Below are 26,170 nucleotides of genomic sequence, written 5' to 3' on the forward strand. Positions count from 1 at the left end.
CTCCACTTTAATGCATCAGCGTCAATGTAGACAAAGATCTAATGGAAATAAAATCCCCATAAATCATCATGAATGGGATTTTCTCAGGGTTTTTTTTTTTTTTTGGTTCGTTCCAACGGTCAGACATGTATTTATCATTGATTCCAGAAAAGCAAAAAAATATATACATATATTTTTAAAACATTCTTCCTAGTTCAGATTTAATTCGTGTTAACATCATACACAGCACAAAAGTGAAGTAAAGGCGGAGATGGCAGAGATACCTAGCGACTTCCTATGACAAGACCCCTGTTCCAAGATAGCGGTGGTTTTGACGCATCCTTAGATCCCCAAGGTGACATCTAGTGTATGTGTCTGTGTTCTAATTACGGTAATTATTACGCCATCCAACCCTAATCAAACACACCTGAACATGCTAATCAAGGTCTTCAAGATTAGGGTATATTAGAAAGCTACCTGTACAGGCTGGTGATTTTCTTTAGGGTTAGAGTTACCCAGACCTCCAATTGGAACTTTAAAAACAGGTTCAAAAAGCGCTCCCTCTTTTGACAGCGTTTGTTGTGGGAACTGATATTTTGATGCAGCAACAGGGTTTTCCTTTGTAGTGTTGTGTTCCTTGCTGTCTGCCCCTCCTGACTCACTTTTTCAGCTCATCTTCCTGCAGAGTTGATTGTGAGATTGCAGGTCGAGAGAATGACCATTCGAGTGTACTGCTCGTTTGGTGCTGTTTTATTGTGCATGTCTGCATGTTTGAGCACAACAGACGCTGGAGTCGTAGGTGAGAAGTTCTTTTAGCCTCATTACAACACAGCCTAAAGAAGTGCATAAATAAACTTCCTAACCAAATTTGACTGCAGACCCATCAGGCTTACAAAAATGCAGTGCAGACGTCAAGTGAAAGTTCTACTCTAGTTCTTCTTTGTATGTTGGTTTAGTTTTAATAATAAGCAAAGTATAAATGTGCAAACAGTCATAGGTTTATGAATTTTTCTGTTGTACAAGTAAAACCCATATAATCACTAAGGTAGGCACTTTTATGTAACACAAGTACATTAGTGTTATTATGTCTAAAAAATTGTTACCAGAAAGTTATCAATCTGCAGTTTAAACTTTTGCCTAAAGTTTTAACAGCGTAACATGGGGAGCTAATTCTAACCGACAAGTATGAGCTGTGTATATGTAGTGCGTTTCTGTATTTGTGTTTTGTTGAGTAACCTAATAAAATGCTTAAAAGGAAGTTGGGGTGGACATGGGGATGGCATCATTTTTTGAAGATATACACCAGTACATTTGGGTAGGCCTTAACAGCACTCTCTGTCTTAGAAATCTACCAATTTTCACTAAATGATCTCAATTGGTTTCAAAACTACTTTGAATTGAAGCAAATAAATTGAATCCTCTTCTGTAGTGTCTGGTCAGTGTCCGGCGACGTTGACGGTCGAGCCGTCCCATCGAGGATGCACTTCTGATAGAGACTGTTGTGGAGGACACAAATGCTGTCCATTTCCCTGTGGTCCTGTGTGTGTGCCGCCTGTTTTCAGTGAGTATTAATTAATAATGGATGGTATACGTCTTGCAGAAACACTGAAACTGTTCACTCAGAAATTGCTAGCAAGTTTCACAAATAATTGCAACTATGAAGTGTGAAGAATGCTGTTAAATGGACTGACTAAAGTTGACTATGTGTATCCATCCAGTGAAGCCTGGAGCCAACCCCCCGGGGCCTCCGGTGAAGCCTGCATCTGAACCCCCCAAGCCTCCGGTGAAGCCTGGAGCGGAACCCGCGAGGCCTCCGGTGAAGCCTGGAGCGGAACCCGCGAGGCCTCCGGTGAAGCCTGGAGCCGAACCCGCGAGGCCTCCGGGGAAGCCTGGAGCCGAACCTGCGAGGCCTCCGGTGAAGCCTGGAGCCGAACCTCCGAGGCCTCCGGTGAAGCCTGGAGCCGAACCTCCGAGGCCTCCGGTGAAGCCTGGAGCTGAACCTCCGGTGAAGCCTGGAGCCGAACCCCTGCAGCCTCCCACCGAACTGCCTGAAGCGGAGCCTTCCACTGAACTGCCTGAGCCGGAGCCTTCCGCTGAAATTTCTGAGTTGGAGCCTTCCACTGAACTGCTGGAGCCTTCTGACGAGTTCCCCGCAGGCAAACCCCCGAAACCTCCGGTGAAGCCTGGAGCCGAACCCCCGAAGCCTCCGGTGAAGCCTGGCGCCGAACCCCCGAGGCCTCCGGTGAAGCCTGGCGCCGAACCCCCGAGGCCTCCGGTGAAGCCTGGAGCCGAACCCCCGAGGCCTCCGGTGAAGCCTGGAGCCGAACCCCCGAGGCCTCCGGTGAAGCCTGGAGCCGAACCCCCGAGGCCTCCGGTGAAGCCTGGAGCCGAACCCCCGAGGCCTCCGGTGAAGCCTGGAGCCGAACCCCCGAGGCCTCCGGTGAAGCCTGGAGCCGAACCCCCGAGGCCTCCGGTGAAGCCTGGAGCCGAACCCCCGAGGCCTCCGGTGAAGCCTGGAGCCGAACCCCCGAGGCCTCCGGTGAAGCCTGGAGCCGAAACCCCGGAGCCTTCCAACGAACTGCTTGAACCGGAGCCTTCTGCTGAACTGCCGGAGCATGAGACAAAGCCTTCCTTTGAAGAGCCGGATCCTTCCGCTGAAATGCCTGATCTGGAGACTTCCACTGGACTGCTGGAGCCTTCTGAAGAGTTCCCTGCAGGCGAACCCCCGAAGCCTCCGGTGAAGCCTGCATCCGAACCACTGAAGCCTCCTGTGAAGCCCGCATCCGAACCACCGAAGCCTCCGGTGAAGCCTGCACCCGAACCCCCCAAGCCTCTAGTGAAGCCTGCACCCGAACCCCCCAAGCCTCCGGTGAAGCCTGCATCCGAACCCCCGAAGCTTCCGGTGAAGCCTGCATCCGAACCGGTGAAGCCTGCATCCGAACCCGTGAAGCCTGCATCCGAACCCCCGAAGCCTCTGGTGAAGCCTGCATCCGAACCCTCGAAGCCTCCGGTGAAGCCTCCAGTGAAGCCTGCAGCTGAATTTCGAAACCCTTATGGCTAATGTCCTGACCATAAGCAATGTGGCTATGCGTGGTTAACTGTGCTGATTTAACCATTGGATGAATGGTGTTCCATCTGTTATCACTAAATAAATCTCACACTTGTAAGACCACTTTCTCTTTTCTTTTTTAAGTGGGGAAAACAAAGTTGGTGTTTTTGGTATGCCAGCATTAGTTTGGCTGTTCTCTCATATAATGGCTCATTGGAATTTGTGCTTTAGGAATGTACAAGATCCCCTCCTTAGGACCCAAACACATGCAAAAAGGTTTTAGAGAGGCTAGCAATAGCAATTTAGCTTTGAACGCATGAGCTCCCACCCTCCAGAGCAACGCCTCCAAATTCTAGACATGCACCTGTGTCTTTGCTGTGTCTCTTGATGTTCAATGCAGATGTATGCCAGCCTCCAATAGAGATACATTTCCTGGAGAGTTTAGGTGTAGGAGTTTAGTCATAATTACAACTTGTAACTTGTGGTAGAACTCCGACTTGTACTACATGATCGCTTTACCACCTGAACACTGCAGATTTATTTGATGTCGATAGCTTTGCCAAAAAAGCGCTCAGTCATCTCCTAATTACATAGATATACATACTAGATGTCACCTTGGCTACGGCAGTTCATTAGAACGAATGCATCAATAGAGCCACCATCTTGGAACAGGGGAGCCCCTCCACTTTAATGCATCAGCGTCAATGTAGACAAAGATCTAATGGAAATATAATCCCCATAAATCATCACGAATGGGATTTTCTCAGGGTTTTTTTTTTTTTTGGTTCGTTCCAACGGTCAGACATGTATTTATCATTGATTCCAGAAAAGCAAAAAAATATATACATATATTTTTAAAACATTCTTCCTAGTTCAGATTTAATTCGTGTTAACATCATACACAGCACAAAAGTGAAGTAAAGGCGGAGATGGCAGAGATACCTAGCGACTTCCTATGACAAGACCCCTGTTCCAAGATAGCGGTGGTTTTGACGCATCCTTAGATCCCCAAGGTGACATCTAGTGTATGTGTCTGTGTTCTAATTACGGTAATTATTACGCCATCCAACCCTAATCAAACACACCTGAACATGCTAATCAAGGTCTTCAAGATTAGGGTATATTAGAAAGCTACCTGTACAGGCTGGTGATTTTCTTTAGGGTTAGAGTTACCCAGACCTCCAATTGGAACTTTAAAAACAGGTTCAAAAAGCGCTCCCTCTTTTGACAGCGTTTGTTGTGGGAACTGATATTTTGATGCAGCAACAGGGTTTTCCTTTGTAGTGTTGTGTTCCTTGCTGTCCGCCCCTCCTGACTCACTTTTTCAGCTCATCTTCCTGCAGAGTTGATTGTGAGATTGCAGGTCGAGAGAATGACCATTCGAGTGTACTGCTCGTTTGGTGCTGTTTTATTGTGCATGTCTGCATGTTTGAGCACAACAGACGCTGGAGTCGTAGGTGAGAAGTTCTTTTAGCCTCATTACAACACAGCCTAAAGAAGTGCATAAATAAACTTCCTAACCAAATTTGACTGCAGACCCATCAGGCTTACAAAAATGCAGTGCAGACGTCAAGTGAAAGTTCTACTCTAGTTCTTCTTTGTATGTTGGTTTAGTTTTAATAATAAGCAAAGTATAAATGTGCAAACAGTCATAGGTTTATGAATTTTTCCGTTGTACAAGTAAAACCCATATAATCACTAAGGTAGGCACTTTTATGTAACACAAGTACATTAGTGTTATTATGTCTAAAAAATTGTTACCAGAAAGTTATCAATCTGCAGTTTAAACTTTTGCCTAAAGTTTTAACAGCGTAACATGGGGAGCTAATTCTAACCGACAAGTATGAGTTGTGTATATGTAGTGCGTTTCTGTATTTGTGTTTTGTTGAGTAACCTAATAAAATGCTTAAAAGGAAGTTGGGGTGGACATGGGGATGGCATCATTTTTTGAAGATATACACCAGTACATTTGGGTAGGCCTTAACAGCACTCTCTGTCTTCGAAATCTACCAATTTTCACTAAATGATCTCAATTGGTTTCAAAACTACTTTGAATTGAAGCAAATAAATTGAATCCTCTTCTGTAGTGTCCGGTCAGTGTCCGGCGACGTTGACGGTCGAGCCGTCCCATCGAGGATGCACTTCTGATAGAGACTGTTGTGGAGGACACAAATGCTGTCCATTTCCCTGTGGTCCTGTGTGTGTGCCGCCTGTTTTCAGTGAGTATTAATTAATAATGGATGGTATACGTCTTGCAGAAACACTGAAACTGTTCACTCAGAAATTGTTAGCAAGTTTCACAAATAATTGCAACTATGAAGTGTGAAGAATGCTGTTAAATGGACTGACTAAAGTTGACTATGTGTATCCATCCAGTGAAGCCTGGAGCCAACCCCCCGGGGCCTCCGGTGAAGCCTGCATCTGAACCCCCCAAGCCTCCGGTGAAGCCTGGAGCCGAACCCGCGAGGCCTCCGGTGAAGCCTGGAGCCGAACCCGCGAGGCCTCCGGTGAAGCCTGGAGCCGAACCCGCGAGGCCTCCGGTGAAGCCTGGAGCCGAACCCGCGAGGCCTCCGGGGAAGCCTGGAGCCGAACCTCCGAGGCCTCCGGTGAAGCCTGGAGCCGAACCTCCGAGGCCTCCGGTGAAGCCTGGAGCCGAACCTCCGAGGCCTCCGGTGAAGCCTGGAGCTGAACCTCCGAGGCCTCCGGTGAAGCCTGGAGCCGAACCCCCGGAGCCTTCCACCGAACTGCCTGAAGCGGAGCCTTCCACTGAACTGCCTGAGCCGGAGCCTTCCGCTGAAATGTCTGAGTTGGAGCCTTCCACTGAACTGCTGGAGCCTTCTGACGAGTTCCCCGCAGGCAAACCCCCGAAACCTCCGGTGAAGCCTGGAGCCGAACCCCCGAAGCCTCCGGTGAAGCCTGGCGCCGAACCCCCGAGGCCTCCGGTGAAGCCTGGCGCCGAACCCCCGAGGCCTCCGGTGAAGCCTGGAGCCGAACCCCCGAGGCCTCCGGTGAAGCCTGGAGCCGAACCCCCGAGGCCTCCGGTGAAGCCTGGAGCCGAACCCCCGAGGCCTCCGGTGAAGCCTGGAGCCGAACCCCCGAGGCCTCCGGTGAAGCCTGGAGCCGAACCCCCGAGGCCTCCGGTGAAGCCTGGAGCCGAACCCCCGAGGCCTCCGGTGAAGCCTGGAGCCGAACCCCCGAGGCCTCCGGTGAAGCCTGGAGCCGAAACCCCGGAGCCTTCCAACGAACTGCTTGAACCGGAGCCTTCTGCTGAACTGCCGGAGCATGAGACAAAGCCTTCCTTTGAAGAGCCGGATCCTTCCGCTGAAATGCCTGATCTGGAGACTTCCACTGGACTGCTGGAGCCTTCTGAAGAGTTCCCTGCAGGCGAACCCCCGAAGCCTCCGGTGAAGCCTGCATCCGAACCACTGAAGCCTCCTGTGAAGCCCGCATCCGAACCACCGAAGCCTCCGGTGAAGCCTGCACCCGAACCCCCCAAGCCTCTAGTGAAGCCTGCACCCGAACCCCCCAAGCCTCCGGTGAAGCCTGCATCCGAACCCCCGAAGCCTCCGGTGAAGCCTGCATCCGAACCGGTGAAGCCTGCATCCGAACCCGTGAAGCCTGCATCCGAACCCCCGAAGCCTCCGGTGAAGCCTGCATCCGAACCCTCGAAGCCTCCGGTGAAGCCTCCAGTGAAGCCTGCAGCTGAATTTCGAAACCCTTATGGCTAATGTCCTGACCATAAGCAATGTGGCTATGCGTGGTTAACTGTGCTGATTTAACCATTGGATGAATGGTGTTCCATCTGTTATCACTAAATAAATCTCACACTTGTAAGACCACTTTCTCTTTTCTTTTTTAAGTGGGGAAAACAAAGTTGGTGTTTTTGGTATGCCAGCATTAGTTTGGCTGTTCTCTCATATAATGGCTCATTGGAATTTGTGCTTTAGGAATGTACAAGATCCCCTCCTTAGGACCCAAACACATGCAAAAAGGTTTTAGAGAGGCTAGCAATAGCAATTTAGCTTTGAACGCATGAGCTCCCACCCTCCAGAGCAACGCCTCCAAATTCTAGACATGCACCTGTGTCTTTGCTGTGTCTCTTGATGTTCAATGCAGATGTATGCCAGCCTCCAATAGAGATACATTTCCTGGAGAGTTTAGGTGTAGGAGTTTAGTCATAATTACAACTTGTAACTTGTGGTAGAACTCCGACTTGTACTACATGATCGCTTTACCACCTGAACACTGCAGATTTATTTGATGTCGATAGCTTTGCCAAAAAAGCACTCAGTCATCTCCTAATTACATAGATATACATACTAGATGTCACCTTGGCTACGGCAGTTCATTAGAACGAATGCATCAATAGAGCCACCATCTTGGAACAGGGGACCCCCTCCACTTTAATGCATCAGCGTCAATGTAGACAAAGATCTAATGGAAATAAAATCCCCATAAATCATCACGAATGGGATTTTCTCAGGGTTTTTTTTTTTTTTTTGGTTCGTTCCAACGGTCAGACATGTATTTATCATTGATTCCAGAAAAGCAAAAAAATATATACATATATTTTTAAAACATTCTTCCTAGTTCAGATTTAATTCGTGTTAACATCATACACAGCACAAAAGTGAAGTAAAGGCGGAGATGGCAGAGATACCTAGCGACTTCCTATGACAAGACCCCTGTTCCAAGATAGCGGTGGTTTTGACGCATCCTTAGATCCCCAAGGTGACATCTAGTGTATGTGTCTGTGTTCTAATTACGGTAATTATTACGCCATCCAACCCTAATCAAACACACCTGAACATGCTAATCAAGGTCTTCAAGATTAGGGTATATTAGAAAGCTACCTGTACAGGCTGGTGATTTTCTTTAGGGTTAGAGTTACCCAGACCTCCAATTGGAACTTTAAAAACGGGTTCAAAAAGCGCTCCCTCTTTTGACAGCGTTTGTTGTGGGAACTGATATTTTGATGCAGCAACAGGGTTTTCCTTTGTAGTGTTGTGTTCCTTGCTGTCCGCCCCTCCTGACTCACTTTTTCAGCTCATCTTCCTGCAGAGTTGATTGTGAGATTGCAGGTCGAGAGAATGACCATTCGAGTGTACTGCTCGTTTGGTGCTGTTTTATTGTGCATGTCTGCATGTTTGAGCACAACAGACGCTGGAGTCGTAGGTGAGAAGTTCTTTTAGCCTCATTACAACACAGCCTAAAGAAGTGCATAAATAAACTTCCTAACCAAATTTGACTGCAGACCCATCAGGCTTACAAAAATGCAGTGCAGACGTCAAGTGAAAGTTCTACTCTAGTTCTTCTTTGTATGTTGGTTTAGTTTTAATAATAAGCAAAGTATAAATGTGCAAACAGTCATAGGTTTATGAATTTTTCCGTTGTACAAGTAAAACCCATATAATCACTAAGGTAGGCACTTTTATGTAACACAAGTACATTAGTGTTATTATGTCTAAAAAATTGTTACCAGAAAGTTATCAATCTGCAGTTTAAACTTTTGCCTAAAGTTTTAACAGCGTAACATGGGGAGCTAATTCTAACCGACAAGTATGAGTTGTGTATATGTAGTGCGTTTCTGTATTTGTGTTTTGTTGAGTAACCTAATAAAATGCTTAAAAGGAAGTTGGGGTGGACATGGGGATGGCATCATTTTTTGAAGATATACACCAGTACATTTGGGTAGGCCTTAACAGCACTCTCTGTCTTAGAAATCTACCAATTTTCACTAAATGATCTCAATTGGTTTCAAAACTACTTTGAATTGAAGCAAATAAATTGAATCCTCTTCTGTAGTGTCCGGTCAGTGTCCGGCGACGTTGACGGTCGAGCCGTCCCATCGAGGATGCACTTCTGATAGAGACTGTTGTGGAGGACACAAATGCTGTCCATTTCCCTGTGGTCCTGTGTGTGTGCCGCCTGTTTTCAGTGAGTATTAATTAATAATGGATGGTATACGTCTTGCAGAAACACTGAAACTGTTCACTCAGAAATTGCTAGCAAGTTTCACAAATAATTGCAACTATGAAGTGTGAAGAATGCTGTTAAATGGACTGACTAAAGTTGACTATGTGTATCCATCCAGTGAAGCCTGGAGCCAACCCCCCGGGGCCTCCGGTGAAGCCTGCATCTGAACCCCCCAAGCCTCCGGTGAAGCCTGGAGCCGAACCCGCGAGGCCTCCGGTGAAGCCTGGAGCGGAACCCGCGAGGCCTCCGGTGAAGCCTGGAGCCGAACCCGCGAGGCCTCCGGGGAAGCCTGGAGCCGAACCTGCGAGGCCTCCGGTGAAGCCTGGAGCCGAACCTCCGAGGCCTCCGGTGAAGCCTGGAGCCGAACCTCCGAGGCCTCCGGTGAAGCCTGGAGCTGAACCTCCGAGGCCTCCGGTGAAGCCTGGAGCCGAACCCCCGGAGCCTTCCACCGAACTGCCTGAAGCGGAGCCTTCCACTGAACTGCCTGAGCCGGAGCCTTCCGCTGAAATGTCTGAGTTGGAGCCTTCCACTGAACTGCTGGAGCCTTCTGACGAGTTCCCCGCAGGCAAACCCCCGAAACCTCCGGTGAAGCCTGGAGCCGAACCCCCGAAGCCTCCGGTGAAGCCTGGCGCCGAACCCCCGAGGCCTCCGGTGAAGCCTGGCGCCGAACCCCCGAGGCCTCCGGTGAAGCCTGGAGCCGAACCCCCGAGGCCTCCGGTGAAGCCTGGAGCCGAACCCCCGAGGCCTCCGGTGAAGCCTGGAGCCGAACCCCCGAGGCCTCCGGTGAAGCCTGGAGCCGAACCCCCGAGGCCTCCGGTGAAGCCTGGAGCCGAACCCCCGAGGCCTCCGGTGAAGCCTGGAGCCGAACCCCCGAGGCCTCCGGTGAAGCCTGGAGCCGAACCCCCGAGGCCTCCGGTGAAGCCTGGAGCCGAAACCCCGGAGCCTTCCAACGAACTGCTTGAACCGGAGCCTTCTGCTGAACTGCCGGAGCATGAGACAAAGCCTTCCTTTGAAGAGCCGGATCCTTCCGCTGAAATGCCTGATCTGGAGACTTCCACTGGACTGCTGGAGCCTTCTGAAGAGTTCCCTGCAGGCGAACCCCCGAAGCCTCCGGTGAAGCCTGCATCCGAACCACTGAAGCCTCCTGTGAAGCCCGCATCCGAACCACCGAAGCCTCCGGTGAAGCCTGCACCCGAACCCCCCAAGCCTCTATTGAAGCCTGCACCCGAACCCCCCAAGCCTCCGGTGAAGCCTGCATCCGAACCCCCGAAGCCTCCGGTGAAGCCTGCATCCGAACCGGTGAAGCCTGCATCCGAACCCGTGAAGCCTGCATCCGAACCCCCGAAGCCTCCGGTGAAGCCTGCATCCGAACCCTCGAAGCCTCCGGTGAAGCCTCCAGTGAAGCCTGCAGCTGAATTTCGAAACCCTTATGGCTAATGTCCTGACCATAAGCAATGTGGCTATGCGTGGTTAACTGTGCTGATTTAACCATTGGATGAATGGTGTTCCATCTGTTATCACTAAATAAATCTCACACTTGTAAGACCACTTTCTCTTTTCTTTTTTAAGTGGGGAAAACAAAGTTGGTGTTTTTGGTATGCCAGCATTAGTTTGGCTGTTCTCTCATATAATGGCTCATTGGAATTTGTGCTTTAGGAATGTACAAGATCCCCTCCTTAGGACCCAAACACATGCAAAAAGGTTTTAGAGAGGCTAGCAATAGCAATTTAGCTTTGAACGCATGAGCTCCCACCCTCCAGAGCAACGCCTCCAAATTCTAGACATGCACCTGTGTCTTTGCTGTGTCTCTTGATGTTCAATGCAGATGTATGCCAGCCTCCAATAGAGATACATTTCCTGGAGAGTTTAGGTGTAGGAGTTTAGTCATAATTACAACTTGTAACTTGTGGTAGAACTCCGACTTGTACTACATGATCGCTTTACCACCTGAACACTGCAGATTTATTTGATGTCGATAGCTTTGCCAAAAAAGTGCTCAGTCATCTCCTAATTACATAGATATACATACTAGATGTCACCTTGGCTACGGCAGTTCATTAGAACGAATGCATCAATAGAGCCACCATCTTGGAACAGGGGAGCCCCTCCACTTTAATGCATCAGCGTCAATGTAGACAAAGATCTAATGGAAATAAAATCCCCATAAATCATCATGAATGGGATTTTCTCAGGGTTTTTTTTTTTTTTTTTTGGTTCGTTCCAACGGTCAGACATGTATTTATCATTGATTCCAGAAAAGCAAAAAAATATATACATACATTTTTAAAACATTCTTCCTAGTTCAGATTTAATTCGTGTTAACATCATACACAGCACAAAAGTGAAGTAAAGGCGGAGATGGCAGAGATACCTAGCGACTTCCTATGACAAGACCCCTGTTCCAAGATAGCGGTGGTTTTGACGCATCCTTAGATCCCCAAGGTGACATCTAGTGTATGTGTCTGTGTTCTAATTACGGTAATTATTACGCCATCCAACCCTAATCAAACACACCTGAACATGCTAATCAAGGTCTTCAAGATTAGGGTATATTAGAAAGCTACCTGTACAGGCTGGTGATTTTCTTTAGGGTTAGAGTTACCCAGACCTCCAATTGGAACTTTAAAAACGGGTTCAAAAAGCGCTCCCTCTTTTGACAGCGTTTGTTGTGGGAACTGATATTTTGATGCAGCAACAGGGTTTTCCTTTGTAGTGTTGTGTTCCTTGCTGTCCGCCCCTCCTGACTCACTTTTTCAGCTCATCTTCCTGCAGAGTTGATTGTGAGATTGCAGGTCGAGAGAATGACCATTCGAGTGTACTGCTCGTTTGGTGCTGTTTTATTGTGCATGTCTGCATGTTTGAGCACAACAGACGCTGGAGTCGTAGGTGAGAAGTTCTTTTAGCCTCATTACAACACAGCCTAAAGAAGTGCATAAATAAACCTCCTAACCAAATTTGACTGCAGACCCATCAGGCTTACAAAAATGCAGTGCAGACGTCAAGTGAAAGTTCTACTCTAGTTCTTCTTTGTATGTTGGTTTAGTTTTAATAATAAGCAAAGTATAAATGTGCAAACAGTCATAGGTTTATGAATTTTTCCGTTGTACAAGTAAAACCCATATAATCACTAAGGTAGGCACTTTTATGTAACACAAGTACATTAGTGTTATTATGTCTAAAAAATTGTTACCAGAAAGTTATCAATCTGCAGTTTAAACTTTTGCCTAAAGTTTTAACAGCGTAACATGGGGAGCTAATTCTAACCGACAAGTATGAGTTGTGTATATGTAGTGCGTTTCTGTATTTGTGTTTTGTTGAGTAACCTAATAAAATGCTTAAAAGGAAGTTGGGGTGGACATGGGGATGGCATCATTTTTTGAAGATATACACCAGTACATTTGGGTAGGCCTTAACAGCACTCTCTGTCTTAGAAATCTACCAATTTTCACTAAATGATCTCAATTGGTTTCAAAACTACTTTGAATTGAAGCAAATAAATTGAATCCTCTTCTGTAGTGTCCGGTCAGTGTCCGGCGACGTTGACGGTCGAGCCGTCCCATCGAGGATGCACTTCTGATAGAGACTGTTGTGGAGGACACAAATGCTGTCCATTTCCCTGTGGTCCTGTGTGTGTGCCGCCTGTTTTCAGTGAGTATTAATTAATAATGGATGGTATACGTCTTGCAGAAACACTGAAACTGTTCACTCAGAAATTGCTAGCAAGTTTCACAAATAATTGCAACTATGAAGTGTGAAGAATGCTGTTAAATGGACTGACTAAAGTTGACTATGTGTATCCATCCAGTGAAGCCTGGAGCCAACCCCCCGGGGCCTCCGGTGAAGCCTGCATCTGAACCCCCCAAGCCTCCGGTGAAGCCTGGAGCCGAACCCGCGAGGCCTCCGGTGAAGCCTGGAGCCGAACCCGCGAGGCCTCCGGTGAAGCCTGGAGCCGAACCCGCGAGGCCTCCGGGGAAGCCTGGAGCCGAACCCGCGAGGCCTCCGGGGAAGCCTGGAGCCGAACCTCCGAGGCCTCCGGTGAAGCCTGGAGCCGAACCTCCGAGGCCTCCGGTGAAGCCTGGAGCCGAACCTCCGAGGCCTCCGGTGAAGCCTGGAGCTGAACCTCCGGTGAAGCCTGGAGCCGAACCCCCGCAGCCTTCCACCGAACTGCCTGAAGCGGAGCCTTCCACTGAACTGCCTGAGCCGGAGCCTTCCGCTGAAATGTCTGAGTTGGAGCCTTCCACTGAACTGCTGGAGCCTTCTGACGAGTTCCCCGCAGGCAAACCCCCGAAACCTCCGGTGAAGCCTGGAGCCGAACCCCCGAAGCCTCCGGTGAAGCCTGGCGCCGAACCCCCGAGGCCTCCGGTTAAGCCTGGCGCCGAACCCCCGAGGCCTCCGGTGAAGCCTGGAGCCGAACCCCCGAGGCCTCCGGTGAAGCCTGGAGCCGAACCCCCGAGGCCTCCGGTGAAGCCTGGAGCCGAACCCCCGAGGCCTCCGGTGAAGCCTGGAGCCGAACCCCCGAGGCCTCCGGTGAAGCCTGGAGCCGAACCCCCGAGGCCTCCGGTGAAGCCTGGAGCCGAAACCCCGGAGCCTTCCAAGGAACTGCTTGAACCGGAGCCTTCTGCTGAACTGCCGGAGCATGAGACAAAGCCTTCCTTTGAAGAGCCGGATCCTTCCGCTGAAATGCCTGATCTGGAGACTTCCACTGGACTGCTGGAGCCTTCTGAAGAGTTCCCTGCAGGCGAACCCCCGAAGCCTCCGGTGAAGCCTGCATCCGAACCACTGAAGCCTCCTGTGAAGCCCGCATCCGAACCACCGAAGCCTCCGGTGAAGCCTGCACCCGAACCCCCCAAGCCTCTAGTGAAGCCTGCACCCGAACCCCCCAAGCCTCCGGTGAAGCCTGCATCCGAACCCCCGAAGCCTCCGGTGAAGCCTGCATCCGAACCGGTGAAGCCTGCATCCGAACCCGTGAAGCCTGCATCCGAACCCCCGAAGCCTCCGGTGAAGCCTGCATCCGAACCCTCGAAGCCTCCGGTGAAGCCTCCAGTGAAGCCTGCAGCTGAATTTCGAAACCCTTATGGCTAATGTCCTGACCATAAGCAATGTGGCTATGCGTGGTTAACTGTGCTGATTTAACCATTGGATGAATGGTGTTCCATCTGTTATCACTAAATAAATCTCACACTTGTAAGACCACTTTCTCTTTTCTTTTTTAAGTGGGGAAAACAAAGTTGGTGTTTTTGGTATGCCAGCATTAGTTTGGCTGTTCTCTCATATAATGGCTCATTGGAATTTGTGCTTTAGGAATGTACAAGATCCCCTCCTTAGGACCCAAACACATGCAAAAAGGTTTTAGAGAGGCTAGCAATAGCAATTTAGCTTTGAACGCATGAGCTCCCACCCTCCAGAGCAACGCCTCCAAATTCTAGACATGCACCTGTGTCTTTGCTGTGTCTCTTGATGTTCAATGCAGATGTATGCCAGCCTCCAATAGAGATACATTTCCTGGAGAGTTTAGGTGTAGGAGTTTAGTCATAATTACAACTTGTAACTTGTGGTAGAACTCCGACTTGTACTACATGATCGCTTTACCACCTGAACACTGCAGATTTATTTGATGTCGATAGCTTTGCCAAAAAAGCGCTCAGTCATCTCCTAATTACATAGATATACATACTAGATGTCACCTTGGCTACGGCAGTTCATTAGAACGAATGCATCAATAGAGCCACCATCTTGGAACAGGGGAGCCCCTCCACTTTAATGCATCAGCGTCAATGTAGACAAAGATCTAATGGAAATAAAATCCCCATAAATCATCATGAATGGGATTTTCTCAGGGTTTTTTTTTTTTTTTGGTTCGTTCCAACGGTCAGACATGTATTTATCATTGATTCCAGAAAAGCAAAAAAATATATACATATATTTTTAAAACATTCTTCCTAGTTCAGATTTAATTCGTGTTAACATCATACACAGCACAAAAGTGAAGTAAAGGCGGAGATGGCAGAGATACCTAGCGACTTCCTATGACAAGACCCCTGTTCCAAGATAGCGGTGGTTTTGACGCATCCTTAGATCCCCAAGGTGACATCTAGTCTATGTGTCTGTGTTCTAATTACGGTAATTATTACGCCATCCAACCCTAATCAAACACACCTGAACATGCTAATCAAGGTCTTCAAGATTAGGGTATATTAGAAAGCTACCTGTACAGGCTGGTGATTTTCTTTAGGGTTAGAGTTACCCAGACCTCCAATTGGAACTTTAAAAACGGGTTCAAAAAGCGCTCCCTCTTTTGACAGCGTTTGTTGTGGGAACTGATATTTTGATGCAGCAACAGGGTTTTCCTTTGTAGTGTTGTGTTCCTTGCTGTCCGCCCCTCCTGACTCACTTTTTCAGCTCATCTTCCTGCAGAGTTGATTGTGAGATTGCAGGTCGAGAGAATGACCATTCGAGTGTACTGCTCGTTTGGTGCTGTTTTATTGTGCATGTCTGCATGTTTGAGCACAACAGACGCTGGAGTCGTAGGTGAGAAGTTCTTTTAGCCTCATTACAACACAGCCTAAAGAAGTGCATAAATAAACTTCCTAACCAAATTTGACTGCAGACCCATCAGGCTTACAAAAATGCAGTGCAGACGTCAAGTGAAAGTTCTACTCTAGTTCTTCTTTGTATGTTGGTTTAGTTTTAATAATAAGCAAAGTATAAATGTGCAAACAGTCATAGGTTTATGAATTTTTCCGTTGTACAAGTAAAACCCATATAATCACTAAGGTAGGCACTTTTATGTAACACAAGTACATTAGTGTTATTATGTCTAAAAAATTGTTACCAGAAAGTTATCAATCTGCAGTTTAAACTTTTGCCTAAAGTTTTAACAGCGTAACATGGGGAGCTAATTCTAACCGACAAGTATGAGTTGTGTATATGTAGTGCGTTTCTGTATTTGTGTTTTGTTGAGTAACCTAATAAAATGCTTAAAAGGAAGTTGGGGTGGACATGGGGATGGCATCATTTTTTGAAGATATACACCAGTACATTTGGGTAGGCCTTAACAGCACTCTCTGTCTTAGAAATCTACCAATTTTCACTAAATGATCTCAATTGGTTTCAAAACTACTTTGAATTGAAGCAAATAAATTGAATCCTCTTCTGTAGTGTCCGGTCAGTGTCCGGCGACGTTGACGGTCGAGCCGTCCCATCGAGGATGCACTTCTGATAGAGACTGTTGTGGAGGACACAAATGCTGTCCATTTCCCTGTGGTCCTGTGTGTGTGCCGCCTGTTTTCAGTGAGTATTAATTAATAATGGATGGTATACGTCTTGCAGAAACACTGAAACTGTTCACTCAGAAATTGCTAGCAAGTTTCACAAATAATTGCAACTATGAAGTGTGAAGAATGCTGTTAAATGGACTGACTAAAGTTGACTATGTGTATCCATCCAGTGAAGCCTGGAGCCAACCCCCCGGGGCCTCCGGTGAAGCCTGCATCTGAACCCCCCAAGCCTCCGGTGAAGCCTGGAGCCGAACCCGCGAGGCCTCCGGTGAAGCCTGGAGCCGAACCCGCGAGGCCTCCGGTGAAGCCTGGAGCCGAACCCGCGAGGCCTCCGGGGAAGCCTGGAGCCGAACCTCCGAGGCCTCCGGTGAAGCCTGGAGCCGAACCTCCGAGGCCTCCGGTGAAGCCTGGAGCCGAACCTCCGAGGCCTCCGGTGAAGCCTGGAGCTGAACCTCCGAGGCCTCCGGTGAAGCCTGGAGCCGAACCCCCGGAGCCTTCCACCGAACTGCCTGAAGCGGAGCCTTCCACTGAACTGCCTGAGCCGGAGCCTTCCGCTGAAATGTCTGAGTTGGAGCCTTCCACTGAACTGCTGGAGCCTTCTGACGAGTTCCCCGCAGGCAAACCCCCGAAACCTCCGGTGAAGCCTGGAGCCGAACCCCCGAAGCCTCCGGTGAAGCCTGGCGCCGAACCCCCGAGGCCTCCGGTGAAGCCTGGCGCCGAACCCCCGAGGCCTCCGGTGAAGCCTGGAGCCGAACCCCCGAGGCCTCCGGTGAAGCCTGGAGCCGAACCCCCGAGGCCTCCGGTGAAGCCTGGAGCCGAACCCCCGAGGCCTCCGGTGAAGCCTGGAGCCGAACCCCCGAGGCCTCCGGTGAAGCCTGGAGCCGAACCCCCGAGGCCTCCGGTGAAGCCTGGAGCCGAACCCCCGAGGCCTCCGGTGAAGCCTGGAGCCGAACCCCCGAGGCCTCCGGTGAAGCCTGGAGCCGAAACCCCGGAGCCTTCCAACGAACTGCCGGAGCATGAGACAAAGCCTTCCTTTGAAGAGCCGGATCCTTCCGCTGAAATGCCTGATCTGGAGACTTCCACTGGACTGCTGGAGCCTTCTGAAGAGTTCCCTGCAGGCGAACCCCCGAAGCCTCCGGTGAAGCCTGCATCCGAACCACTGAAGCCTCCTGTGAAGCCCGCATCCGAACCACCGAAGCCTCCGGTGAAGCCTGCACCCGAACCCCCCAAGCCTCTAGTGAAGCCTGCACCCGAACCCCCCAAGCCTCCGGTGAAGCCTGCATCCGAACCCCCGAAGCCTCCGGTGAAGCCTGCATCCGAACCGGTGAAGCCTGCATCCGAACCCGTGAAGCCTGCATCCGAACCCCCGAAGCCTCCGGTGAAGCCTGCATCCGAACCCTCGAAGCCTCCGGTGAAGCCTCCAGTGAAGCCTGCAGCTGAATTTCGAAACCCTTATGGCTAATGTCCTGACCATAAGCAATGTGGCTATGCGTGGTTAACTGTGCTGATTTAACCATTGGATGAATGGTGTTCCATCTGTTATCACTAAATAAATCTCACACTTGTAAGACCACTTTCTCTTTTCTTTTTTAAGTGGGGAAAACAAAGTTGGTGTTTTTGGTATGCCAGCATTAGTTTGGCTGTTCTCTCATATAATGGCTCATTGGAATTTGTGCTTTAGGAATGTACAAGATCCCCTCCTTAGGACCCAAGCACATGCAAAAAGGTTTTAGAGAGGCTAGCAATAGCAATTTAGCTTTGAACGCATGAGCTCCCACCCTCCAGAGCAACGCCTCCAAATTCTAGACATGCACCTGTGTCTTTGCTGTGTCTCTTGATGTTCAATGCAGATGTATGCCAGCCTCCAATAGAGATACATTTCCTGGAGAGTTTAGGTGTAGGAGTTTAGTCATAATTACAACTTGTAACTTGTGGTAGAACTCCGACTTGTACTACATGATCGCTTTACCACCTGAACACTGCAGATTTATTTGATGTCGATAGCTTTGCCAAAAAAGCGCTCAGTCATCTCCTAATTACATAGATATACATACTAGATGTCACCTTGGCTACGGCAGTTCATTAGAACGAATGCATCAATAGAGCCACCATCTTGGAACAGGGGAGCCCCTCCACTTTAATGCATCAGCGTCAATGTAGACAAAGATCTAATGGAAATAAAATCCCCATAAATCATCATGAATGGGATTTTCTCAGGGTTTTTTTTTTTTTTTGGTTCGTTCCAACGGTCAGACATGTATTTATCATTGATTCCAGAAAAGCAAAAAAATATATACATATATTTTTAAAACATTCTTCCTAGTTCAGATTTAATTCGTGTTAACATCATACACAGCACAAAAGTGAAGTAAAGGCGGAGATGGCAGAGATACCTAGCGACTTCCTATGACAAGACCCCTGTTCCAAGATAGCGGTGGTTTTGACGCATCCTTAGATCCCCAAGGTGACATCTAGTGTATGTGTCTGTGTTCTAATTACGGTAATTATTACGCCATCCAACCCTAATCAAACACACCTGAACATGCTAATCAAGGTCTTCAAGATTAGGGTATATTAGAAAGCTACCTGTACAGGCTGGTGATTTTCTTTAGGGTTAGAGTTACCCAGACCTCCAATTGGAACTTTAAAAACGGGTTCAAAAAGCGCTCCCTCTTTTGACAGCGTTTGTTGTGGGAACTGATATTTTGATGCAGCAACAGGGTTTTCCTTTGTAGTGTTGTGTTCCTTGCTGTCCGCCCCTCCTGACTCACTTTTTCAGCTCATCTTCCTGCAGAGTTGATTGTGAGATTGCAGGTCGAGAGAATGACCATTCGAGTGTACTGCTCGTTTGGTGCTGTTTTATTGTGCATGTCTGCATGTTTGAGCACAACAGACGCTGGAGTCGTAGGTGAGAAGTTCTTTTAGCCTCATTACAACACAGCCTAAAGAAGTGCATAAATAAACCTCCTAACCAAATTTGACTGCAGACCCATCAGGCTTACAAAAATGCAGTGCAGACGTCAAGTGAAAGTTCTACTCTAGTTCTTCTTTGTATGTTGGTTTAGTTTTAATAATAAGCAAAGTATAAATGTGCAAACAGTCATAGGTTTATGAATTTTTCCGTTGTACAAGTAAAACCCATATAATCACTAAGGTAGGCACTTTTATGTAACACAAGTACATTAGTGTTATTATGTCTAAAAAATTGTTACCAGAAAGTTATCAATCTGCAGTTTAAACTTTTGCCTAAAGTTTTAACAGCGTAACATGGGGAGCTAATTCTAACCGACAAGTATGAGTTGTGTATATGTAGTGCGTTTCTGTATTTGTGTTTTGTTGAGTAACCTAATAAAATGCTTAAAAGGAAGTTGGGGTGGACATGGGGATGGCATCATTTTTTGAAGATATACACCAGTACATTTGGGTAGGCCTTAACAGCACTCTCTGTCTTAGAAATCTACCAATTTTCACTAAATGATCTCAATTGGTTTCAAAACTACTTTGAATTGAAGCAAATAAATTGAATCCTCTTCTGTAGTGTCCGGTCAGTGTCCGGCGACGTTGACGGTCGAGCCGTCCCATCGAGGATGCACTTCTGATAGAGACTGTTGTGGAGGACACAAATGCTGTCCATTTCCCTGTGGTCCTGTGTGTGTGCCGCCTGTTTTCAGTGAGTATTAATTAATAATGGATGGTATACGTCTTGCAGAAACACTGAAACTGTTCACTCAGAAATTGCTAGCAAGTTTCACAAATAATTGCAACTATGAAGTGTGAAGAATGCTGTTAAATGGACTGACTAAAGTTGACTATGTGTATCCATCCAGTGAAGCCTGGAGCCAACCCCCCGGGGCCTCCGGTGAAGCCTGCATCTGAACCCCCCAAGCCTCCGGTGAAGCCTGGAGCCGAACCCGCGAGGCCTCCGGTGAAGCCTGGAGCCGAACCCGCGAGGCCTCCGGTGAAGCCTGGAGCCGAACCCGCGAGGCCTCCGGGGAAGCCTGGAGCCGAACCTCCGAGGCCTCCAGTGAAGCCTGGAGCCGAACCTCCGAGGCCTCCGGTGAAGCCTGGAGCCGAACCTCCGAGGCCTCCGGTGAAGCCTGGAGCTGAACCTCCGAGGCCTCCGGTGAAGCCTGGAGCCGAACCCCCGGAGCCTTCCACCGAACTGCCTGAAGCGGAGCCTTCCACTGAACTGCCTGAGCCGGAGCCTTCCGCTGAAATGTCTGAGTTGGAGCCTTCCACTGAACTGCTGGAGCCTTCTGACGAGTTCCCCGCAGGCAAACCCCCGAAACCTCCGGTGAAGCCTGGAGCCGAACCCCCGAAGCCTCCGGTGAAGCCTGGCGCCGAACCCCCGAGGCCTCCGGTGAAGCCTGGCGCCGAACCCCCGAGGCCTCCGGTGAAGCCTGGAGCCGAACCCCCGAGGCCTCCGGTGAAGCCTGGAGCCGAACCCCCGAGGCCTCCGGTGAAGCCTGGAGCCGAACCCCCGAGGCCTCCGGTGAAGCCTGGAGCCGAACCCCCGAGGCCTCCGGTGAAGCCTGGAGCCGAACCCCCGAGGCCTCCGGTGAAGCCTGGAGCCGAACCCCCGAGGCCTCCGGTGAAGCCTGGAGCCGAACCCCCGAGGCCTCCGGTGAAGCCTGGAGCCGAAACCCCGGAGCCTTCCAACGAACTGCTTGAACCGGAGCCTTCTGCTGAACTGCCGGAGCATGAGACGAAGCCTTCCTTTGAAGAGCCGGATCCTTCCGCTGAAATGCCTGATCTGGAGACTTCCACTGGACTGCTGGAGCCTTCTGAAGAGTTCCCTGCAGGCGAACCCCCGAAGCCTCCGGTGAAGCCTGCATCCGAACCACTGAAGCCTCCTGTGAAGCCCGCATCCGAACCACCGAAGCCTCCGGTGAAGCCTGCACCCGAACCCCCCAAGCCTCTAGTGAAGCCTGCACCCGAACCCCCCAAGCCTCCGGTGAAGCCTGCATCCGAACCCCCGAAGCCTCCGGTGAAGCCTGCATCCGAACCGGTGAAGCCTGCATCCGAACCCGTGAAGCCTGCATCCGAACCCCCGAAGCCTCCGGTGAAGCCTGCATCCGAACCCTCGAAGCCTCCGGTGAAGCCTCCAGTGAAGCCTGCAGCTGAATTTCGAAACCCTTATGGCTAATGTCCTGACCATAAGCAATGTGGCTATGCGTGGTTAACTGTGCTGATTTAACCATTGGATGAATGGTGTTCCATCTGTTATCACTAAATAAATCTCACACTTGTAAGACCACTTTCTCTTTTCTTTTTTAAGTGGGGAAAACAAAGTTGGTGTTTTTGGTATGCCAGCATTAGTTTGGCTGTTCTCTCATATAATGGCTCATTGGAATTTGTGCTTTAGGAATGTACAAGATCCCCTCCTTAGGACCCAAACACATGCAAAAAGGTTTTAGAGAGGCTAGCAATAGCAATTTAGCTTTGAACGCATGAGCTCCCACCCTCCAGAGCAACGCCTCCAAATTCTAGACATGCACCTGTGTCTTTGCTGTGTCTCTTGATGTTCAATGCAGATGTATGCCAGCCTCCAATAGAGATACATTTCCTGGAGAGTTTAGGTGTAGGAGTTTAGTCATAATTACAACTTGTAACTTGTGGTAGAACTCCGACTTGTACTACATGATCGCTTTACCACCTGAACACTGCAGATTTATTTGATGTCGATAGCTTTGCCAAAAAAGCGCTCAGTCATCTCCTAATTACATAGATATACATACTAGATGTCACCTTGGCTACGGCAGTTCATTAGAACGAATGCATCAATAGAGCCACCATCTTGGAACAGGGGAGCCCCTCCACTTTAATGCATCAGCGTCAATGTAGACAAAGATCTAATGGAAATAAAATCCCCATAAATCATCATGAATGGGATTTTCTCAGGGTTTTTTTTTTTTTTTGGTTCGTTCCAACGGTCAGACATGTATTTATCATTGATTCCAGAAAAGCAAAAAAATATATACATATATTTTTAAAACATTCTTCCTAGTTCAGATTTAATTCGTGTTAACATCATACACAGCACAAAAGTGAAGTAAAGGCGGAGATGGCAGAGATACCTAGCGACTTCCTATGACAAGACCCCTGTTCCAAGATAGCGGTGGTTTTGACGCATCCTTAGATCCCCAAGGTGACATCTAGTGTATGTGTCTGTGTTCTAATTACGGTAATTATTACGCCATCCAACCCTAATCAAACACACCTGAACATGCTAATCAAGGTCTTCAAGATTAGGGTATATTAGAAAGCTACCTGTACAGGCTGGTGATTTTCTTTAGGGTTAGAGTTACCCAGACCTCCAATTGGAACTTTAAAAACGGGTTCAAAAAGCGCTCCCTCTTTTGACAGCGTTTGTTGTGGGAACTGATATTTTGATGCAGCAACAGGGTTTTCCTTTGTAGTGTTGTGTTCCTTGCTGTCCGCCCCTCCTGACTCACTTTTTCAGCTCATCTTCCTGCAGAGTTGATTGTGAGATTGCAGGTCGAGAGAATGACCATTCGAGTGTACTGCTCGTTTGGTGCTGTTTTATTGTGCATGTCTGCATGTTTGAGCACAACAGACGCTGGAGTCGTAGGTGAGAAGTTCTTTTAGCCTCATTACAACACAGCCTAAAGAAGTGCATAAATAAACCTCCTAACCAAATTTGACTGCAGACCCATCAGGCTTACAAAAAATGCAGTGCAGACGTCAAGTGAAAGTTCTACTCTAGTTCTTCTTTGTATGTTGGTTTAGTTTTAATAATAAGCAAAGTATAAATGTGCAAACAGTCATAGGTTTATGAATTTTTCCGTTGTACAAGTAAAACCCATATAATCACTAAGGTAGGCACTTTTATGTAACACAAGTACATTAGTGTTATTATGTCTAAAAAATTGTTACCAGAAAGTTATCAATCTGCAGTTTAAACTTTTGCCTAAAGTTTTAACAGCGTAACATGGGGAGCTAATTCTAACCGACAAGTATGAGTTGTGTATATGTAGTGCGTTTCTGTATTTGTGTTTTGTTGAGTAACCTAATAAAATGCTTAAAAGGAAGTTGGGGTGGACATGGGGATGGCATCATTTTTTGAAGATATACACCAGTACATTTGGGTAGGCCTTAACAGCACTCTCTGTCTTAGAAATCTACCAATTTTCACTAAATGATCTCAATTGGTTTCAAAACTACTTTGAATTGAAGCAAATAAATTGAATCCTCTTCTGTAGTGTCCGGTCAGTGTCCGGCGACGTTGACGGTCGAGCCGTCCCATCGAGGATGCACTTCTGATAGAGACTGTTGTGGAGGACACAAATGCTGTCCATTTCCCTGTGGTCCTGTGTGTGTGCCGCCTGTTTTCAGTGAGTATTAATTAATAATGGATGGTATACGTCTTGCAGAAACACTGAAACTGTTCACTCAGAAATTGCTAGCAAGTTTCACAAATAATTGCAACTATGAAGTGTGAAGAATGCTGTTAAATGGACTGACTAAAGTTGACTATGTGTATCCATCCAGTGAAGCCTGGAGCCAACCCCCCGGGGCCTCCGGTGAAGCCTGCATCTGAACCCCCCAAGCCTCCGGTGAAGCCTGGAGCCGAACCCGCGAGGCCTCCGGTGAAGCCTGGAGCCGAACCCGCGAGGCCTCCGGTGAAGCCTGGAGCCGAACCCGCGAGGCCTCCGGTGAAGCCTGGAGCCGAACCCGCGAGGCCTCCGGGGAAGCCTGGAGCCGAACCTGCGAGGCCTCCGGTGAAGCCTGGAGCCGAACCTCCGAGGCCTCCGGTGAAGCCTGGAGCCGAACCTCCGAGGCCTCCGGTGAAGCCTGGAGCTGAACCTCCGGTGAAGCCTGGAGCCGAACCCCCGCAGCCTTCCACCGAACTGCCTGAAGCGGAGCCTTCCACTGAACAGCCGGAGCCTTCCGCTGAAATGTCTGAGTTGGATCCTTCCACTGAACTGCTGGAGCCTTCTGACGAGTTCCCCGCAGGCAAACCCCCGAAACCTCCGGTGAAGCCTGGAGCCGAACCCCCGAAGCCTCCGGTGAAGCCTGGCGCCGAACCCCCGAGGCCTCCGGTGAAGCCTGGCGCCGAACCCCCGAGGCCTCCGGTGAAGCCTGGAGCCGAACCCCCGAGGCCTCCGGTGAAGCCTGGAGCCGAACCCCCGAGGCCTCCGGTGAAGCCTGGAGCCGAACCCCCGAGGCCTCCGGTGAAGCCTGGAGCCGAACCCCCGAGGCCTCCGGTGAAGCCTGGAGCCGAACCCCCGAGGCCTCCGGTGAAGCCTGGAGCCGAACCCCCGAGGCCTCCGGTGAAGCCTGGAGCCGAAACCCCGGAGCCTTCCAACGAACTGCTTGAACCGGAGCCTTCTGCTGAACTGCCGGAGCATGAGACAAAGCCTTCCTTTGAAGAGCCGGATCCTTCCGCTGAAATGCCTGATCTGGAGACTTCCACTGGACTGCTGGAGCCTTCTGAAGAGTTCCCTGCAGGCGAACCCCCGAAGCCTCCGGTGAAGCCTGCATCCGAACCACTGAAGCCTCCTGTGAAGCCCGCATCCGAACCACCGAAGCCTCCGGTGAAGCCTGCACCCGAACCCCCCAAGCCTCTAGTGAAGCCTGCACCCGAACCCCCCAAGCCTCCGGTGAAGCCTGCATCCGAACCCCCGAAGCCTCCGGTGAAGCCTGCATCCGAACCGGTGAAGCCTGCATCCGAACCGGTGAAGCCTGCATCCGAACCCGTGAAGCCTGCATCCGAACCCCCGAAGCCTCCGGTGAAGCCTGCATCCGAACCCTCGAAGCCTCCGGTGAAGCCTCCAGTGAAGCCTGCAGCTGAATTTCGAAACCCTTATGGCTAATGTCCTGACCATAAGCAATGTGGCTATGCGTGGTTAACTGTGCTGATTTAACCATTGGATGAATGGTGTTCCATCTGTTATCACTAAATAAATCTCACACTTGTAAGACCACTTTCTCTTTTCTTTTTTAAGTGGGGAAAACAAAGTTGGTGTTTTTGGTATGCCAGCATTAGTTTGGCTGTTCTCTCATATAATGGCTCATTGGAATTTGTGCTTTAGGAATGTACAAGATCCCCTCCTTAGGACCCAAACACATGCAAAAAGGTTTTAGAGAGGCTAGCAATAGCAATTTAGCTTTGAACGCATGAGCTCCCACCCTCCAGAGCAACGCCTCCAAATTCTAGACATGCACCTGTGTCTGTGCTGTGTCTCTTGATGTTCAATGCAGATGTATGCCAGCCTCCAATAGAGATACATTTCCTGGAGAGTTTAGGTGTAGGAGTTTAGTCATAATTACAACTTGTAACTTGTGGTAGAACTCCGACTTGTACTACATGATCGCTTTACCACCTGAACACTGCAGATTTATTTGATGTCGATAGCTTTGCCAAAAAAGCGCTCAGTCATCTCCTAATTACATAGATATACATACTAGATGTCACCTTGGCTACGGCAGTTCATTAGAACGAATGCATCAATAGAGCCACCATCTTGGAACAGGGGAGCCCCTCCACTTTAATGCATCAGCGTCAATGTAGACAAAGATCTAATGGAAATAAAATCCCCATAAATCATCACGAATGGGATTTTCTCAGGGTTTTTTTTTTTTTTTGGTTCGTTCCAACGGTCAGACATGTATTTATCATTGATTCCAGAAAAGCAAAAAAATATATACATATATTTTTAAAACATTCTTCCTAGTTCAGATTTAATTCGTGTTAACATCATACACAGCACAAAAGTGAAGTAAAGGCGGAGATGGCAGAGATACCTAGCGACTTCCTATGACAAGACCCCTGTTCCAAGATAGCGGTGGTTTTGACGCATCCTTAGATCCCCAAGGTGACATCTAGTGTATGTGTCTGTGTTCTAATTACGGTAATTATTACGCC

General features: G+C 49.0%; 1 protein-coding gene across 1 annotated transcript in view; it reads left to right on the forward strand.

The window, feature by feature from the left end:
• The window catches only part of LOC148982083 (uncharacterized), a 64,709-nt gene extending 39,182 nt beyond the window's left edge, over positions 1-25,527 (forward strand). Inside the window, exon 5 of the mRNA XM_089128045.1 lies at positions 25,507-25,527. Coding sequence (XP_088984171.1) covers positions 25,507-25,527 — 21 coding nt within the window. The remainder of the gene's footprint in view (positions 1-25,506) is intronic.
• The last annotated feature ends 643 nt before the right edge of the window (positions 25,528-26,170 follow it).

This window comes from Pimephales promelas, chromosome 3, assembly GCF_988280905.1.
Source record: "Pimephales promelas chromosome 3, fPimPro1.hap1.1, whole genome shotgun sequence".
Lineage (NCBI taxonomy): Eukaryota > Metazoa > Chordata > Actinopteri > Cypriniformes > Leuciscidae > Pimephales > Pimephales promelas.